The sequence below is a fragment of the Thamnophis sirtalis genome, unplaced genomic scaffold (genome assembly GCF_051295495.1).
Source record: "Thamnophis sirtalis isolate CommonGarterSnake01/CBP01778 unplaced genomic scaffold, rThaSir2_p1.2 scaffold_3, whole genome shotgun sequence".
Classification (NCBI taxonomy): Eukaryota; Metazoa; Chordata; class Lepidosauria; order Squamata; family Natricidae; genus Thamnophis; species Thamnophis sirtalis.
In genome coordinates, this window is record NW_028261383.1 from 39,927,519 (window position 1) to 39,947,932 (window position 20,414).

General features: G+C 42.9%; 1 protein-coding gene across 1 annotated transcript in view; it reads right to left on the reverse strand.

Annotated features, from left to right (window-relative positions):
* The window catches only part of FHIT (fragile histidine triad diadenosine triphosphatase), a 990,173-nt gene that overhangs the window by 163,642 nt on the left and 806,117 nt on the right, over positions 1-20,414 (reverse strand). Inside the window, exon 5 of the mRNA XM_087707805.1 lies at positions 17,174-17,242. Within this exon, the coding sequence (XP_087563931.1) occupies positions 17,174-17,242 (69 nt within the window). The remainder of the gene's footprint in view (positions 1-17,173; positions 17,243-20,414) is intronic.

Consider the following 20,414-nt stretch of genomic DNA (forward strand, 5'->3'; position numbering starts at 1 on the left):
TGCTAATAAGGCTGCCCATATTCATGGCCATGAAAAAGCTGATGGATACTCCTTTTAAAAGTGACCTCAATGAGCAATCTCAAGCAAAGAACTAAAGTTTGCTGATACACCTACACAACCCGTATCTTACAATGTGACAGGATATGAAGCACCTGGGACTTTATCTATTATGGCACTGCCTGTAAAGATAATCTCACCATATTTACAGTTTAGATCTGGGAAGAACTCACAAAGAATCTCATGAAAAAAACATGTTTCCAGCCGATTCCATTTTCACTTTCAGCCAGAATGCATAATTTGAGACTAGGCTGGAGAACCAAGTAAGATTTTGATCTAAGGATTTTGATTCTCTTCAAACAAACTATCTGCAGAAGAGGAAGCTGCATGAATAAGTACCCATGAATATATATGTGTGTGTGTGTGTGCCTAGTAACAGTGATGCATGGTTGAGTGAGTAGAAGAAGTGAAATTTTAACAAGGTCTTTGTAAAGCAATATCCCTGGATAGGAAGCGTAACTACACAAACATGTAAATTATTATTGGAAATTGTCTAGATAATCCACAGGCACTGGAATGGAATGATGTTAACATTTAGGATAGTAAGATCTAAGACTAGACAGTTTTCTTTTGTTGCTGCTGTTTGTACAGAAGATGAGAAATAAAAATAAGGTGAACCATTCCTAAAATCCAACCAGAAACTAAATTAGAATAGAATAGAATAGAATAGAATAGAATAGAATAGAATGGAATGGAATGGAACAGAACGGAACGGAACGGAACGGAACGGAACAGAACGGAATGGAACAGAACAGAACAGAACAGAACAGAACAGAACAGAACGGAATGGAATGGAATAGAATAGAATACTTTATTGTCACATTGAATATACACTAATCGGCATACATTAAAATGAAATTACATTGCATACAACTCTCAAAGAGTCTCCACCTTTAATACAGAGGTGGGTTTCTGCCGGTTCGCCCCAGATCGGGCGAGCCGGTAATGGTGGCAGGGGGAGGCTCTGCCCACCCGGCCAGAAACTTCTGTGCATGCGCAGAAATGTAGTAAGAATACGCGCACGAGTGAAATGGTAGTAAAATAAATTGAAACCCACCACTGCTCTAATATAAATATAAACATGACAAGATAAACAATTAAGTACAAAATTATGCATGTACCCACATATATTATATGGCATGGAGAAACAACACACTCTGGTTCGGATGTATACATGTACATGGCAAGAAAAACGAATCTTGGGAGTTTACAAGAAGGATGGAATAGAGAACAAAGCTGTTACAGAATCTGGAAGTCCTGCTAGAAATACTTCAAAAAAAACATTATGGAGATGGTAAAACTAATCAAATGAGTCAGATTCCAAATGGATAGATGCACCCCAGGATTGTGAAACAAGATCAGAATCCATACATACTTGGGGGAAAAAAATATTTAACTTCAACACATATTTATGAATATGTTCATTCCCATAGAAGTAGATGTCTAAATATAACCTTGTTTTTTTAAGGTAATCTCTATATAACAGTTTGAAGCACACACTAGTTAATTTCTATAGGATTTGTGTTTAAAGAAAAAAAAAACAAGATATAGAAATGTATTCAGAGAAAGATTAATAATAAGAACTAAAACTTAGGGCCATTTTAAGAAACCTGTATAGACCTCAGCCAAATCCATTAATTTACATACAATTATTAGAAAACAATATATTGTTAGATTATAGGAACAGTCTGATTAAACATTCATCTTATTTGATATGCAATACTTAGAGTTGGACCGGTAGGTATTTCTCTGATTAGTTTGCATTCAGTGCCGTAGAATATATAAGAGAATAAAATATGGGCAAATAACAGCTTTGACTCTATTTTTTTTTCAGATGTATTTTTGAGAGATTTTATATAGGTCAAAGAAGGGGAAATCTAACCCAATCTTCTGGCATCGCTCTCATTATTTATTTTATTCATTATGAATTTATTTCCTCTTCTTCCAGGACTGTTTTCAAGGATATATATCTTGTAGGCAATATATCAGAAGAACTCAAAAAGAGTTGAGGCATAGCTACTGACTTAAAAAAAGAAACAAGGAGGATTTTTGACACAGTGGAAAACCAGAGAGGATTAGGACACTAAATAGCTGGAGTACCATCAGTGGTGATTTTTTTTTTAAAAAAAAAATGCATTACCAGGTTTGAGACCAGTGATGAAAGGAATCAGTATATTGGAAAGCTAGATCTTGAAAGCAAATAGAAAGAAAAGAAACCTACCACTGCCAAAGTCGGCATAACAATTTTGTCTGCAACACTGGGAAAGGGCACCGATATAAATCCAAAACCTCTGGAGAATTTCTAGAAGCCTGGCACTCACACTAGCCAGCCATCAGCAGGCACATAGAAAAAAACAACATCTACCTGCCATTCAAAAAAGAGACAGTTAAAAAGCTAAAAAAGCACACCACCTCCTTGCGAGTAATCAGCAATACCATAGATTAACAACAAATTTTATTCTAGACCAATAGCCCAAGCAGTATACAATACCACAATCAAGGAATTGCCAACTCAGACAAACAATAGAATGGAATGGAATGAATTAGAATTAGAATAACAGAGTTAGAAGGGACCTTGGAGGTCTTCTAATCCAGCCCCCTGCTCAAGCAGGAGAACCTATACCATTTCAGACTAAGAATATATCCCGTTTCAGGCAAGTTAACAGCACACAACAGCCTAATCAAGGAAGTACCAAAACACTCCCATCAAAACTGATAGGGCAAGCCACTAGTAAATAAACAGAGAGCATTCCCTTCTAGCACTCATGATGTTTCCTAGTTGGGTAATGAAATATCTGCAAGAAAACAATCAAGCTCAGAGAGCACTGAAGATTTCCATACAGTGGGTTCATGCGATAACTAAAGAAGAAGAAAAGCATAGCCTCCTCATCCTCCTTGACAGCCCATCTCAGAGTACTGGAGTGCCTTAATTCTTTCAGAATATCGCTCCTTTCAGCATCTTAGCTCATAATGTCATCCGATAAGGAAGAAACAGGATGGAAACCTCTACTTTATCTGTGTCCTTCTTGGATACTGTGGTCTTGAATTGGAGTAGACTTTTCACTGGGTAGAATGATACATAGGAGTTGAGTACAGGGGACATAACCGTTCTAGGCCACTTAATGAGATGTGGGCTTCAATAATTGGGACCAGGGGTAGGTTCCGGCAGTCACTATTGCTGGTTCACTCGTGGGCGCACCATATGCACATGCATGCACAGTGCAATAAAAATTGTTCGGCACATGCACAGAAGCAAAAAACAAGATGATGGTGCCTATGGTGCTGCCTGGAAAATTGGTTTGCGGGCGTTGCAGCCTGGGTCGCTGCCGGTTCCAGCGACCCAGTCTGCAAACCACTAGCGGTTCAGCCGAACCGGTCTGAACCGGTAGGAACCCACCACTGATTGGGACCCACTAGATAGCAACAGACAACCCTTCTGCCATCTAGTAGATTTCCAGATGTTTTTCAGCCCTGATTTGGTAACCCTAATTTTTGCTTCCAGGTTTGTTTTGGAATTTTTTCTCCGGAATCCTTGATGTATGGATTAAAGGCTTCATTCCACAGAGCAGTACCTGTTGCAGAACATTATTTGAGAGAACGTTTGTGTAGAAATGACTTAGGGATCATTTTGTAGGCATATCTTTTAAAGGCTCTTCAGAAATAGTTCAATAGTTACAGCATTGATGGTTTAACAAAATCATTGGTCGATGAAAGGAAATATTCATTCACTAGTAACTGGAAAGTCATTTTTAAGAAACTCTTTGGAGATTAAAGAGGCAGAATTTGCCTGCCTGGTTTTTATCCTGTTTCTAAAGAAAGTTGGCTTCAGAAGAGCATGTGTGAAGTCAAAAAAATTCAGTCGGTCTCTTTTATAGAATGCTTGGGAATCAACTTAGGTCTCTTTCCTTTGCCAGTTCTGCTTGAATAAAATGGAAACCCAAAAGCTGCTAACTCTTATGCTTAGGCACTTCCAAAATTGAAAATGATTCCTAATAGGTATTCCTGTGCCGCCAAAATGATTTAGCATAATGCGCTGAGATTGCTAAGTCAAAATATCTTTTCCTAAGTGATTTTCTTGCTGTGTCTCTGAATGTCAGAGGGAAAGAAGAGGACATCGCCTGCTGAATATCATTGTCGGTTTAAAAGTTTTACACTGAATAATTCATCCTTAGGAAAGGATGAGCTTTTCTTCATTGCGTAAGTCAGAAAGGCTCAGCAACACTAATCACGTTACACTAAAAGATTTGCACTGGCCCCTCTTTGATGCCACTTTGGCTGCTAAAGCACAGCAACCCCTCATTCTGTTGTTTCCCACCATCTGTGTTGATAATCAGCAGACCAGTGTGGATCTCATGAGTGAATCCCCACTAATTCTTTCAATTATTAGACCAGGAGATGTAACATTTGAGGTGCATTAGGACTAAACCAAGTTTTGTTGGCTCAAGTTGCTATGCCCGCTTATTCCATTGCACTGACTGTTGACCATGCAATCCTTGGTGCTCTCTGAGCTTGGTTGTTTTCCTGCAGCTGTTTCATTATCCAACTAGTAACATCATTAGTGTTAGAAGGGAGTGAGGTTTCGTCTCTGTTAACATCCCCCGCCCTTGGCTAATGCCTCTGCGATGGTTTCTCACCTTTTTAAGGGCTCCTCCAGAGCCTCCGGTTGTGGTTGTTGCTGGAGGGCTGAGAAGTGGGCTCCTGCCTGCCTCCTCTGAGCTGCTGGGGGCCGCCATCTTGGACCACGTGGTTTCAAGATGGCCCCCGGCTCCAAATTCAAAAGGCTCCCCTTTGCTGGAGCACATGGAAATGGCTTTTGCCTTTGCAGGCTTGCCATGCGGCTGCCGCTTGCCTCACCCAGTTTTTGCTGCCTGACCGCCGCGACTACGACCTCCGCTGTGCCGCTAGCCTGCCGTTGCCGGCTTGAAAAACGCCGTGGCTCAGCTCAGCTGTTTGGGACTTTATGGCCAAGCTGCCTGGGGAACTTTGATCTTCCCCCGACTATTGTTGGCTGCCGCGGCCCACGTTGTCTGTTGGCTTGCTGGTTGTGGAAGCGTTGTGTCTCTTTCCATCTGAGCCGCCTAACATCGCGGCTCGAACGAACGAGCGTAGCAGACGGTGGAGATTGGAACTAACTTAAACAACAAACAACGAGAGAGCTGGTGAGAGAGGGGAGTTTGGGAAGCGTCAGGGACGCAGAGGGACGCTGCCTGTTGCTGGCCACCGACATTGCCGGCCATGGTTACCATCTAATGCCGCCTAACATCGCGGCTTGAACAGAAGGAACTGGTGGAGACCGCGGAGATTAAAGGAGAACTAAGAGAGAGTTGGTGAGGGGGAAATTGGCCCCTGGGACAGAGTTGAGGGAAGGTGGAGAGTCCTATGATTCACAGCTGACAGCGGACCGGCAAACTTTAATTTCCGAGCTGCCAGCCTCCATAGACGCCAGCATTGTTGGCTAATGAAATTGACCACCTTGGACTTGTTTTGATGCGCTGGGCCCCAAGAACGTCGGGCCCGATTATTGAATGGAGCGCCCCCCCTCCCCTTCTACCAGAGATAGGCTTCCCTCCCTCCCTCTTTGGACTCTTTGGACTCCTTGGACTCCTTTGATCCTGGAAATGTCATCAAAAGAAGCTGTTGAAATGAACACACTTACCAGAATTTTAAATTTTTACTTTAATACGGTATGTTGAGTGCATGGGACTGCTTGGGATGATATGAATGATCTCACTTTTATTACTATTACTGTTGTAACTTTGTGTTTTAATTATTTCGTGAGGATTGTTTGAGTGAGAGTTTGGGTATGACTGATTCGGAGGACCTGCCGGGGTATACGGGGGTCATCGGGGTGGTTGGGGGGACCACAACCACGGGTGAGGGTCGGAGCATTGCGGTCATGACAGGGAGAGGCAGATACGGCGGGGACTTTAGGGCAGGCCATCATCGGGGAAGGAGGGCTCGCTGTGTCATAGAGATCCCTCCTTCCGGCCCTAGGAGTCCCACTCCAAGGCCAGATGGCGCGGGTGTTCAGGACCCTGGTCTCAGGCTGCTGTCGCTAAATGCCAGGTCTGTTGTTCATAAGGCCCCCCTCATCCGGGACTTGATAACTGATGAGGGCGCAGACCTGGCATGTATTACTGAAACATGGCTGGGCCCTGAGGGAGGAGTCCCCCTCGTCGAGATGTGCCCAGCCGGATTTCAGGTGCTACACCAGCCGAGAGCCCAGGGAAGGGGTGGCGGTGTGGCTATTGTAGTCCGGGAGTCTTTAGTACCTCGTAGGATCCCTGCTCCGGAGCTTGTCGGGTGTGAGTCCCTGCTAGTGAAGCTGGACCTCAAGGGTCAAGTGGGTTTGCTGCTTACGTACCTGCCTCCCAACTACGTTGCAGCAGCCCTCCCCTCGCTCCTCGAGTCAGTAGCCGAGCTAGCGGTTGAGTTCCCTAGACTTATAGTTCTGGGGGACTTTAACTTGCCTTCGCTCGGTGAACACTCTGATGGAGCGCAGGAGTTCATGGCTTCCATGACAGCCATGGGCTTGACTCAAGTAATTCGAGGCCCAACTCACTCAGCGGGTCACACGCTTGACCTCGTATTCCTCTCGGAGCAGTGGAGTTACGATCTTGGTCTGAGGGGTAATGAGATCATACCCCTGTCGTGGTCAGACCACTACCTACTGAGGCTAGACTTCCGGAGGCCAAACCTCCACCGTAGGGAGGAGGAACCGACCAGCTGGTTCCGCCCCAAGCGACTGATGGATCCTGTTAGGTTCCAGACGGAGCTTGGGGTTATTCCTGATACCCTCGCCCACAGTTCGGCGGAGACCCTCGTCGCTGCCTGGCACTCGGCAGCTTCGGAGTCTCTCGACCGGATTGCGCCGCTACGGCCCCTCCGGGTCAGCGGCCCCCGGAGGCCTCCTTGGTTTACTGAGGAGCTCCGGGAGGTAAAGCGCCGGAGGAGACGCCTAGAGCACTCGTGGAGGTCCGATAGGTCCGAGTCGAAACGGGCACTTTTGACAGCATGCACCAAGGAGTATATTCGGACCCTAAGAACAACAAAAAGAACATACATTGCCTCCTTGGTAGCGTCCGCCGAGTCCCGCCCAGCCGCCCTGTTTAGGATAACCCGCTCCCTCCTAAATAGGAGGGAGACGGGGGACTCCTTACAGGGTAAGGCTGAGGAATATGTCCAGTTCTTGGCGGACAAAGTTGCCCGGTTTCGAGCGGACCTGGACTCCACCCCAGTAGATCCAGCCGAGACACAAGGAGAAAACTTGGCAAACCATCTCTGGGTTGAGTTTCAGGAAGTTGCCTCTGGGGATGTGGACAAGGCTATGCGAGCTGTGAGTGCCTCCACCTGCATACTGGACCCGTGTCCCTCCTGGCTGGTTGCCAACAGCAGTGAGGTGACACGAGGCTGGATCCAGGCAGTTGTTACCGCTTCTTTTCGGGAGGGGTACTTTCCCACCACGCTTAAGACAGCGGTGGTGAGACCCCTCCTGAAGAAGCCGTCTCTGGATCCAGCTATTCTTAATAACTATCATCCAGTCTCCAACCTTCCCTTTGTAGGGAAGGTTGTTGAGAAGGTGGTGGCTCTCCAGCTTCAGCGTACCTTGGAGGAAGCTAACTATCTTAACTATCTTGACCCCTTCCAGTCTGGCTTCAGACCCGGTTACAGCACAGAAACCGCTTTGGTCGCATTGACTGATGATCTCTGGAGAGCTAGGGATGGAGGCCATGCTTCCATCCTAGTTCTCCTGGACCTCTCAGCGGCTTTCGATACCATCGACCATGGTATCCTTCTGCGACGACTGCGGGAGATAGGGGTGGGCGGCACTGTCTTGCAGTGGTTCTCCTCCTATCTCTCGGACAGGTCGCAGTCGGTGTTAGTGGGGGGGCAGAGATCGTCCCTGAGGCCCCTAACCTATGGGGTGCCGCAGGGGTCGGTCCTATCCCCCCTACTATTCAACATTTACATGAAACCGCTGGGCGAGATCATCCGAAGGCACGGGATAAAATATCACCAATATGCGGACGATACACAGTTGTATCTGTCCGCCCCATGCCAACTCAATGAAGCGGTGGACGTGATGAACCGGGGACTGGAAGCCGTTAAAGACTGGATGAGAGCCCCTCCCTTCCTGGGAGGGGCTTACTGGTGGGGGCAGCAAAAAATCAGCTGCCTCCGAATTCCTGGCTACGTACCTGTTTAGAGGATCTTCCATCTGACGTCTTATCAGGTTTTCTTATCCTTCAGGCAAGAGGGAAAGAAGAAACTGTTTTGCTGGCAAATGCTCTTCGATTTTTGCAGCTTTTGTGCTTGCAAGGAAAGGGGGGCTAGCCCAAGGCAGAACGGCTGTCCGTGCTGGGAACTTCAAACTGCCTTGTGCAGGACAAAGTAGGTCTCTCCCACTCTGCTCTAAGTTTTGTTTGATTTAATCTTATCACGAGCTGAATCCGTTTACTGCGAGGACAATAATTGCTTATCAACATTTTAGCTTCTTCTCTTTTTCTCCTCCGAAAAATTATTTACTCAGAGGCTTTTAAAATGGCGCCGAGCAGGCTGGTTTCTCCGGTAATAACGAACACTTTTTGCTAATTCTCACAAGACTTCAAAAGAATTCAAAACAAAAGAGATAGCTTATCAAATGTTTTGGTTCCACAATAGAAGAATTTTACTCCTTCATTAACTTTGCTTATTTGGAAGTTAAATGGTGATGAATCTGTTGAACGGTCTTGTTACAATGTTTACTCACTGAAAGTTTTGCCAAGCCTTAAACTTCAAAATAAAAGCCTCTTTACTTAAAGCTGCATATTTAGGCGATAGAGTTTTATTAACTGCAGGCAGACAAATTTTGAAATGGCCTCAAAACCAAATATTAACTTGAAGTCGTCACCCTCTACTTCCAGGGGCACATCCTCAGTGCCTGGCACAAAGCTGCAGCCTCCGCTTCCTACGCCCCCTGCTGGGGATGTGTTAACGAAAGAATTTTTTCTGAGTAATCTAAGCGAGGCTCTTAATGCACAGACAATTAAAATGGAAGATAAATTTAGAGATAATAGAGAGGAGAGAAAAGAGGAAATAAAAGAAATGAAAGAAGAAATTAAAAGTGAAATTAAAAGTGAAATAAAAGGACTTAAACAGGAGTTGTATGAGAAATTTGAGGCTAAGGTTGATAAAATTAGAGACGACATGCTGAGTCTTGTAACTGTATTAACAGAACATATTTCTGGAGTGGAAGATACTCTAGAGGTTCTTAATGATGCCAATGCTAACTTGACATTGAAAACAGAGGTGGTGGAACAAAAAGTGGAAAATGCTGAAAAAGAAATTATTATGATACAGTACCGACAAATGGAGCTCGCATTAAGAGTAAGGGGGCTGCGTGAGGAGAAACAGGAGAACCTGAAACAGATCCTATCGGAAGCTTTTGACCGCCTGATGGGAAGACCAGGGACCAACCAAGGCTGGCAAATTGACAAAGCTTACCGCGTTAACTCCTGGCTGGCAAAGCAGAAGCAGCTTCCTCGAGACATCGTTATATATTTTACTACAAGAGAGTTCAGAAATATGGTACTGCAAGCGTCTTATAACACTAAGCTTCAAATTGGCGGTCAAGACCTGGCTGTTTTGAAAGAGATACCACCTCAAATGTTAAGAGCCAGAAGAGACTACGCTTTTTTGGTCGAAGAACTCAGAAACCGTCAGATACAGTATAGATGGGATGCACCATTCGGCATCATATTTACATTTGATAAGCAAAGGTACCGCCTCAACTCTGTATGGAAAGCCCGAGATTTTTATTATAATATATTGAAGGCCGGACACCCTGCACCATCTGGACCTAGAGAAAGACCACAAGAAGGACAGGATAGACAGCAAACTACACAACCACCAGACAAGATGGAGCATCTCTCTTCTCTAGAAGTGCAAGGTGCTATGGAACCAAGACCTAGCCGCATGACTACTAGACGTATGGAGAAACAAGCTAAGAAGCAACAGTATCAACAATCATCGGCCATCGATCAAGGAACTACAACAACAAATCTGGAAGCAGTGGGAGGAGCTAAACCTAAGGTTAAACAGGCCGTGCAGGAAGCTCTAAAAATGCTTCAACCAACCAAAGATGACAACTAAGATTTTAACATGGAATGTCAACGGACTGAACTCTCCACAGAAGAGGAAGAAAATATTTCATTATCTTAAACAGTTTAAGAACGATGTAATTTGTTTGCAAGAAACTCATATCAAGTCAACTGATCAAAAATATTTGATCAACTCAAAACTTGGTCAACATTTTGCAGCTTCTGCTATGGAAAAGAAGAATGGTATAGTTGTATACTTAAGAAAAGATATGAAAGCTGAATTAATAGAAGCAGATCCCTTCGGAAGATATATTGCTTTAGACTTAATCTTAGAAGGGAAAAAGACATTACTTTTGGGAATTTATGCACCCAATCAACAGCAAGATAGATTCTATAGAAATCTTCATGCTAAATTAGTACAGTGGGACTATAGTTCCTGTATACTATTGGGTGACTGGAATGGAGTGATAGACACTAAGAGAGATAAGAAGATTTCCCGCCTAAATACCAAGATGCGAGCAAAGTTACCCAAATCCTTCTTTGACATTATGGATGATTTTGAATTGAGAGATATCTGGCGAGAAAGAAATGCAGAGGAATATGACTTCACTTTCTTCTCGGACAGGCATCAATCCCTTTCAAGGATTGATTTTATTCTAACCACTAATGATTTGCTTTCTAGGGTCAAGAAAACAAAGATTGCAGCTAGAGTCCTTTCGGACCATAACCCAGTTTGGATGGAGTTGGGAAGGGTAGTGCAGGCAAGAAGGTTTTGGAGACTGAATGAAAATTTATTTAGATATGAAAACTATATTAATGATTGTAAAAAATTACTATCTGAATATTTTGTTTTGAATATGAATAAGGGTACATCTATGGAATTTGTATGGGATGCAAGCAAAGCGTATATGAGAGGAGTTTTGATGAATATAAATAAAACACATAGAAATAAGCAAGGGCTAAAACGAACAGAACTGGAAGAGGAAATTAAGAGAAAAGAGCTGGAGTTAACAAGGAAACCAGACGATACAAAGGTTAAGGAAACTATTAACATATTAAAATCTCAATTTGACATGTTGATCTCTGACCAGGTAGCTACTAATTTATTATATGCAAAACACAATACTTTTTGTAATGCAAACAAACCTGGCAGATGGTTAGCTTATCAGATTAGGAAAAAAAGGAAAACTCGAAATATATCTAAACTGATTTACAGAGGGAAGGAGGTGTTCCAACAGGAAGAGATTCAAAAGGCTTTCTGGGAATTTTTTACAGAACTGTATAAAGGGGATAAAATTAATGGTTTAGACATAGACAAATATTTAGACAAGGAGAAAATACCTTCAGTTAGAGAAGAACACAGGCAAAAATTGAATCAACCAATAACCTCGGGGGAAATCCTGCAGGTAATTAAGCAATTAAAGCCAGGGAAAGCACCAGGTACAGATGGCTTGACAGCGGTTTACTATAAAAACTTACAGTTAGAAATGGTAGAACCTCTTAGAGAATTATTTAATATGATTCAAACGGAAGGTAAAGTCCCTCCATCTTGGAAGACAGCGTTTATATCTTTGATACCCAAAGAAGATCAAGATACTACTCAACCCAAAAATTATAGACCCATTTCATTACTGAATGTAGATTATAAAATTTTTACTAAAATATTAGCAAATAGGTTAATGTTGGTCATTCAACAATTGATACATACGGACCAAACAGGTTTTATACAAGGGAGACAGATGAAAAGTAATGTCAGATTAATTATTAATGCATTAGAATATTTGGGAAAGAACAACCAGATCCCTGCTGCGTTTATATTTTTGGATGCTGAGAAGGCCTTTGATCGAGTTAACTGGCAATTTCTGCTGAAGATATTGCAAAAAATGCAGATAGGAGATAATTTTTTACAGTCAATTAAAGCAATATACCAACAGCAAACAGCACAAATCATAGTCAATGGAAGTTTAACAGATTCTATTCAAATTGGAAAAGGTACAAGACAGGGTTGTCCTTTGTCCCCATTATTGTTTATTATAACTTTGGAAGTATTGTTGAATAAAATACGGGGCTTGGATGGTTTAAAAGGGATCAAGATTAGGCAGCAAGAATATAGAGTCCGCGCTTTTGCGGATGATTTGGTCATAATATTGGAACAACCGCAGGAATCCAGTATGGTTTTAATGAATACGATTAATCAATATGGTCAAGTGTCTGGCTTTAAAATAAACTTAGGAAAAACCAAAACATTAGCTATAAATATGAATATTAAACAAAAGGAAGAATTAGGAGTGATGCTAGGATGTGAGGTAGTTAAAAAAGTCAAATATCTTGGAGTTAACATTTTAACTTCAAATGGGAAGTTATATAAGCATAATTATGAACCACTTTGGCATAGCATACAGACAGAGATGAAAAAATGGGAGAAATTGCACTTATCTTTGCTGGGCAGGATAGCGGCAGTGAAAATGAACATTTTACCAAAATTTTTATTTCTTTTCCAAATGTTACCTATACTTAAAAAAGATGCGAACCTTTTAGAATGGCAGAAGGGTATCAACAAATTTGTGTGGGCAGGAAAGAAGCCGAGGGTAAAGATGAAAATAATGCAAGATGTACGTGAGAGAGGAGGACTGAAACTACCTAATTTAAAACTATATTATGATGCAGTGGCATTATCTGTAATTAGTGATTGGATTCATTTAACCAATGATAGAATATTGAACATTGAGGGACACGATCTGGTATTTGGTTGGCACGCTTACCTGTTATTCAACAAAAAATTGGATAAGAACTTTAAAAGTCATATTTTAAGAAATGCTTTATTGCGGGTTTGGAAGAAATACCAATATAAATTAAATGACAAGATACCCATGTGGGCAATTCCTAGACATGCAATTGAAAATATGAATACAGCACAAAAACAGGACAGATTTACTTACAGACAGCTTCTTACCTCGGAAAGGGGGGTATTACAATTAAAATCTTTAGAGGTATTAAAAGAGGAGAAGGTAGTTCAAACATGGTTCCAGTATGGGCAATTACAGGCTAGGTGGAAAATAGATCAAAAAATTGGTTTTATTCAAGTTGAGGATAATCTGTTTAAACAAATAAGAGATCAAAGCTTAATGCATATAAAGAGGATATATAATGTATTAATACAGATGGATTCGGAAACAGAATTAGTTAAAGATTGTATGATAAAATGGGCTCAAAATATTGAGGAACCAATAATGTTGGATACATGGGAAAGAATTTGGGTAAGAAATGTGAAATTTACACAAGCTCAAAATCTGAGAGAAAATTTTTACAAGATGTTCTATAGATGGCATTTAGATCCTAAAAAGTTGGCTTCTATGTATCCGAATGTACAGCCTAAATGTTGGAGGTGTGGTTCTTTCGATGCTACATATTATCATATATGGTGGACCTGCCAAAAGGTTAAGGCATTTTGGATAAAAATATGGTGGGTCATGCAAAATGTTTTTAAAAGAAGGATAAAGTTTATTCCTCAGTTATTTTTACTAGGTATATGTACTGATTTTACAGTGGTAGAGACCAATTTGATTCTGCACCTGATAACTGCAGCAAGACTGTTGGTGGCGCAATATTGGAAGAAGGAAGACTTGCCTACAATCCAAGAATGGACATTGAAAGTAACAAACTTAGCTGAAATGGCTAAAATATCGGCATATCTCAAAGATCATTCAAATGAGAGATATAAACGAGACTGGAAAAAATGGATTGACTATATACAAAATAAATACGGGACTAAGAAATTCCAGTTAGCCTATGCTTAAGATCAGAAATGATTTAAACTGTTAAAAGTCAGTTCAGTAAGAAGAAGCTAAGTTCAATCTAGAATGTCATTAATTTCTTTATTTCTCTTTTCTCAATAGATTTTAGACTGTGTTAGTTAAAAATCCATACCGTGTACGGGTTCTGGGAAGTCGGGGGGGGGAAGGAGGAGGGGGGATGGGGGGGTGGAGGAAGGGAGGGGTATACACAACAAAAAAAAATTGTACTTCAATGTCTTAATGATTGACAAATGATGACATATTTGTGTTTTTTTTTTTAAAGAAAGACTGGATGAGAGCGAACAAGCTGATACTCAACCCAGACAAGACCGAGTGGCTGTTGTGTTTCCCTCCCAAAAATTTGACCACCATACCATCACTCAGGCTGGGGGGACAAAATTTAAACCCCTCAGAAAGGGCCCGCAACTTGGGAGTCCTCCTGGATTCACAGCTAACTTTTGACCACCATCTCTCAGCTGTGACCAGGGGGGCATTTGCCCAGGTTCGCCTGGTGCGCCAGTTGCGGCCCTACCTGAATCGGGAGGCCCTCACAACAGTCACTCGAGCCCTTGTGATCTCTAGGCTGGAATACTGTAATGTGCTCTACATGGGGCTGCCCTTGAAGAGCATCCGAAGACTTCAGCTAGTCCAGAATGCGGCCGCGCGAGTGATCGTGGGCGCACCACGGTTCGCCCACATAACACCGATCCTCCGTGAGCTGCACTGGCTACCTGTTGGTCTCCGGGTGCACTTCAAGGTCTTACTCACCACCTATAAAGCGCTCCATGGTAGTGGATCTGGCTATTTGAGAGACCGCCTTCTGCCAATTACCTCCCTGCGTCCCATCAGATCGCATAGAGTTGGCCTCCTCCGTATTCCATCCGCCAGTCAGTGCCGACTGGCGACTACTCGGAGGAGAGCCTTCTCTGTTGCGGCTCCGACACTATGGAACAATCTCCCCGTGGAGATTCGTACCCTCACCACCGTCCAGGCCTTCCGTACAGCCCTCAAGAACTGGCTAACCCGTCAGGCCTGGGGATAATCTTATTTCGCCCCTCCCGAATGCTGAGTGAATGTTGAGTTTTATTGTCTAATTTACTTTGTGCACATTTCTTTTTTTGTATTGTCCTACACTCCCCTTCCTTTTTTTGATTGTAAGCCGCCCTGAGTCCCCTCAGGGAAAAGGGCGGCCTATAAATAAACTACAAACTCAAAAAACTACAAAACATACAGGTGATGTGCCCTCTAAGTGTTGGTGTTGGTGGTCTTGATTAAATGGTTTAGGATTTCCTGCTTGGGTGGGTGGGGGTTGGTTGGTGACTAGATGACCTATGACCGTGATGGCGAACCTATGGCATGTCTCCTGAAAGTGGCACGCAGAGCCATCTCAAGGGGCACTCCAATCCTCACCCATTGCTCATCCGTGTTCCAGCACGCATATGCGCACCGGCCAGTTGGTCTTCACGTGCATGGCAGTGCTGGAACCCAGAAGAGGAACTCCCTGATGTGCATGTGCATGAAAAGAAACTGAGCTTCTGGTTTCTGTTATGTGCATGCACACTGGCCAGAAACTGGAAGACCAAGTGACCAGCCTGCATGTGCATGCTAGAAACTGGAAGCTCAACTGCTCTTCCAGTTTCCAGCACTCCCATGTGTGGGCGCCATGGAGCTCCTCTTCTGGTTATTGGTGTTCTCATGTGCTCCCATTTCTGCAATCAGTGCCAAAAAGGTTCACCAACACTGATCTATAAGGTCCCTTCCAACTTTGTTTCCATTCCATTCTATTCCATTCTATTCTATTCTGTTCTATTCTATTCTGCCTGGTCTGGTCTAGTCTAGTCTAGTCTCTGATTGGGGTAGTATTCAGGGCATGTGATTGGTGGATTGGTTGTATTGTAAGCAACTTCATGGTATTGGACCTGGGTACTTGAGAGACCGCCTGCTGCCAATTACCTCCACTAGACCGATTAGATCCCACAGATTAGGCCTCCTCCGAATTCCATCCACCGGCCAGTGTCGACTGGCGACTACCCGGAGGAGAGCCTTCTCTGTGACTGCTCCGACCCTCTGGAACTAACTCCCCATGGAGATTCGAACCCTCACCACCCTCCAGGCCTTCTGCAAAGCCCTTAAAACCTGGCTGTTCCGACAGACCTGGGGCTAAAGAACCGTTGCCCCCGTCTCGAATGGTATGACTGCTGTGTGTTTTAAACCATGCATTTTTTTGTGTCGTTTTTAATTTTGTCTGTATCCCCCCTTCCCTGGTTGAGTTGTGAGCCGCCCTGAGTCCCCTTCGGGGGAAAAGGGTGGCATATAAATAAAATCAACATTCAACATTCAACATTCAATCAAGGAATGACTATTTCATGCAATCAATGAAATAATAATCAACAGCCTGATCTAGGAAGCACCAAGAACATTCCCACCAACATTGGTAGGGCCAGTAACTTGTATGTCCACAGAAAGCAAACTCCACTCCCTTCTAACACTGATGATGTTACCTAATGAAAACAACCAAGCTGAGAGATCATCAATGCAACCCTGAGCTACAAATGTTATCTTCTATTGGTGACATTTGACTCTTAGTTAGATACTAGTTTAACATAGGAGATGAATAATGTCCCCCACTTTATGATACAAGTCTGTTAGTGGGCCAAAACAATCTAAACAGCATATAATATATAACTCTACCCTCCTCCTGTCCGTGGGTGCTAATGGAAGAACCATAAAAATATTGTTACTATAACTCCCAATATCTTCCACCTGAAATGCCTAATAGCTGAGATACTCTGTAGGTTCTGATCCCATTATGGATACAACTGTCATCAACACTCACGACATCACAGTAAGGAAAAGTTATCAGTTCAGGAAACACAAAATGTTTCATAGAGCATTCCCTTTTGTAAAAAAATGGCTCCAATATTTCACACTACAAATCCAATAAGATTGCCATTAAAAGTTGGCATCTGTGTACCAGACGGAGCATCTCCAAAGTGTGAAGCAGTCCTGGAATGACTATTGCTAAGATAAAGTGTGTAATATTTATCTCAATCCGACAAAATTGAATTAAATGCCTTCATGAACCCATTATTTGAAACTCTCTCTTTGAAGTCGCAGTTTCAGATTATAGGCGGTGGCAAATTGGCATGGTTTCAGGTTAATGGGTGGTTTGTTTGTGTGCATGTGGCTAAATCAAAATAACCGGGTTAAAAGAAAAGGTTCAGCTCTTCATCTCAGTCTTACCTCATCGTAGATGTTGTCATTTCTGTCAAAATCACCTGGCTTCCTTGGAAGTACATGGACATGAACGTGCTAAAAAGAAAAAGAATCAAAATCAAGGTTAGCCAGAAGCTTTAATACATCAGCTTTTTTTTTAATGCTCTCAAATTCTTTCACGTGGTGTTATTGTATTTAATGATCCCTTTTGTAAAGCTTATCTCTATTTGCCATCTTAATCTAGGGAAGCATCATTCTGGGTGCCCAAAAGGCAGTTTATATATGACAAATAACTTAAACAAGGGACCCACAGAGTTAAATAAATAAAAATAGTCTCTCTTCTGAAATGCATGGAGGACAGAGAGAAAACTCCATGGTGATGGGGGATTTTGAGATAATGCTGAAAGGTACTGGGGAATTACGAGATGCCACTCTGCATTTCAATTATTATTGAAATGACAGACTATCACCTAGCTGTCAAGTTAAAATGATAAGTATAACTTTTTTCCAAACTAGATCTTTATAAACTCATTTAACTGAGAATGGTGTAGTCTACCGGAACAGTATTTCTCATTTTGGACTTTAAATAGACTCTACGCTTATCAACCTAAGGCAAGGTTCACCAATTCCCACTCTAGATGTTTACAAATAAATGATTCAGACAACCTTCAACTTATCTATCACACTCGACACAGAACAGAAAGTTGATGGAGACAAACATGAGGATGAATCATTATCATTATTAATATGTTGTTGTATGCTGTCAAATCTTCAAACTGCACAGTGACTTACAAAAACATATTATATGTAATTATAATTTCCTCAAAGGGTCTGGATCAGGGATGGGTTCCTGCCAGTTCTAACATCTTCTATAGAAGAAGTTCCACAAATCTACAGTGCTGTTTAGAATCAGTTCCAGCTCCCTCCCCCTGCCCGTCCGGACATCATCAAGATGAAGAGCGAGAGGAGGAATTCTGGGAGTTGAAGTCCACAAGTCTTAAAGCTGTCAAGTTTGAACACCCCTGGTTTTTTTTTCTAAAGGATTAGGGGTGCGAGGGTCTTGTAACTTGACAGCTTTAAGACTTGCATGCTTCAAATGCCAGAGTTTCTGAGCCAACATTTTGGTTGCTAAGCAAGAGCGCTGTTAAGTGAGTTTCACCACATTTTACAAGTTGGCCACGCCCACCCAGTCACATGGCCAGCAAGCCACTCCCACCTGGTCACATGGTTGGCAAGCCACTCCCACAAAGCAGGCCACACCTACAGAAGAGGTTCTAAAAATTTTTGAAACTCACCCGTCTGGATCATACAGTAAACAACAAAAATAACAACTAACTGATAGCTAGCACATAAAAAAATCCAACAGCTAATGGTATGATTACCATGGAGAAAAATCAACTAATGCAGTTGTTAAGAATCAACATTGATTTGATCGCAATAATCAATCAATCATGGGAACTTGTCACACAGCCTAAATACTCTGTAGCAAAGAGCCCTACAGTATTCTTCCAGACATATCCAAATAGAGTTCATTGCATAGTTGTCTCTGAGGGTGTCTGGTAGAGAATATGGGAGTGAAATATAAGCAAAAATGAGTTTACCACAATGGCACTAGAAAGACCCACATTGAAGTGCATATTGGGGGAAAGGAAGTCCTGCTTACTAGGACTGCGCAAACAGTTGAAGAAACACTTCGCAAAATGCATTGGTCCATGCCGATTGCACTCCTTGAAGCATTGAAAGAATCGAGTCCTCCTAAAGTTCAACACACCTGCTTCACAGGCTAATCCCAGTTGTCTGCATGTGCCCATCCAGGCACAACTGCTTTTGCTGGTAACCCCAGCATAGCTATTGTCTGTCAGCATGCACATGCTCACTGCTATTAAAGCAGCCAACCCTAAGCTTTCCATGGGATACAAAGACTTTGATCTTTCAAGAAGAAACAATAGTCATTTCTTTCCATGCCCTTGGGAACAGTGGTGGTATTCAGCTGGTTCCCACCGGTTCGAGTGGACCATTAGTGGTGACCTGCGGGTTGTCCTGGCTCTATGTCATCCTATTTAGCCACATTTTCTAAGCCATGTGCATGCATGCAAGCCCTGCGCAGAAGACGTGCATACTTATGAAGTGAGCATGCATGCACATGCGCTCACAGTTTCGGTGCACGGTGAACTGGTGGTGAAATTATGTGAAACCCACCTCCGCTTGGGAAGTCTTCCTTTTCAATGTCTTGGAAGTCCTATTATTCAACGCAGCTGATTCACATGACAATAAAACCCAAACCAGAGGTGGGTTCCTACTGGCTCGGACTGGTTCAGTCGAATAGGTAGTAACTTGGCAACCTGGGTCACTGGAACCGGTAGCAACCAAGGCCTGCCATGCCCCCGAACCGGTTCTCCTACGGTGCTGCCGTCTTGATTTTCAGTTCTGCGCATGCGCAGAACAAATTTCATTGCAGAAATGTATTTTTCCCCTTTTTTAACGTTTCACACAAGTGCAGACAATTTTAAATGCAAATGAAAATGTTTTGCACTCCGAACCGGCAGTAAGGCCGGCATCAACCCAACCCTGGCCCCAAACCCTAGTTAGAAAACTCAATGACAAAATATAATGTGTTGTGTTCCATAATATAAACCTGTTGTGGCCCAGCAGGAGCCATTGGAGCTGCAAACAGACTCCGATAGCGAGGGACCCTATGAGTCGGCTCTGGAAGATGTGGAGGACCCTGGACAGGGTTCAGACTCCGAGCAGGAACCAGAGAGGCTGGTTGGCCACCAGGAGGCGCCTGAGGCATGGAGCAGCAGTGAAAGCCAAAGGGAGTTTGTCCCTGACGTCAGGCCTTGGAGCAGTGGGGAGGAGCTAAGGGAGGTGGTCCCGGATGCCAGGCAAAGACGGGCAGATAAGCACCGACAGCAACTACAGAGATATAGAAGATAATTGGGTGCAGGTGGTTGTGATTAGGCTCCTCCCAAGAGAGTATATAAGAAGAGACTTTGGGAGGAAGCTTTTTGCAGGACACAACCATTATACTAAAGCTGGAGAAGCTCTTGTGTGTATTTCTTATCTGTGGAAGTCTGGGTTGCTGCCAAAGTCTTGTGTTAATTTCCTGTGAATAAATTGTCTAGCAGTAATCTTGTGTCAGCGTGACTCACCATATGGAGAGGGGTCAGAACATAAATCATAGCATGGCTTAATATTATGGCCTGGTTCATATAAAATGTTGAAATAATGATTGATTTCCCACAATACAATGGATCCCAAATGACCC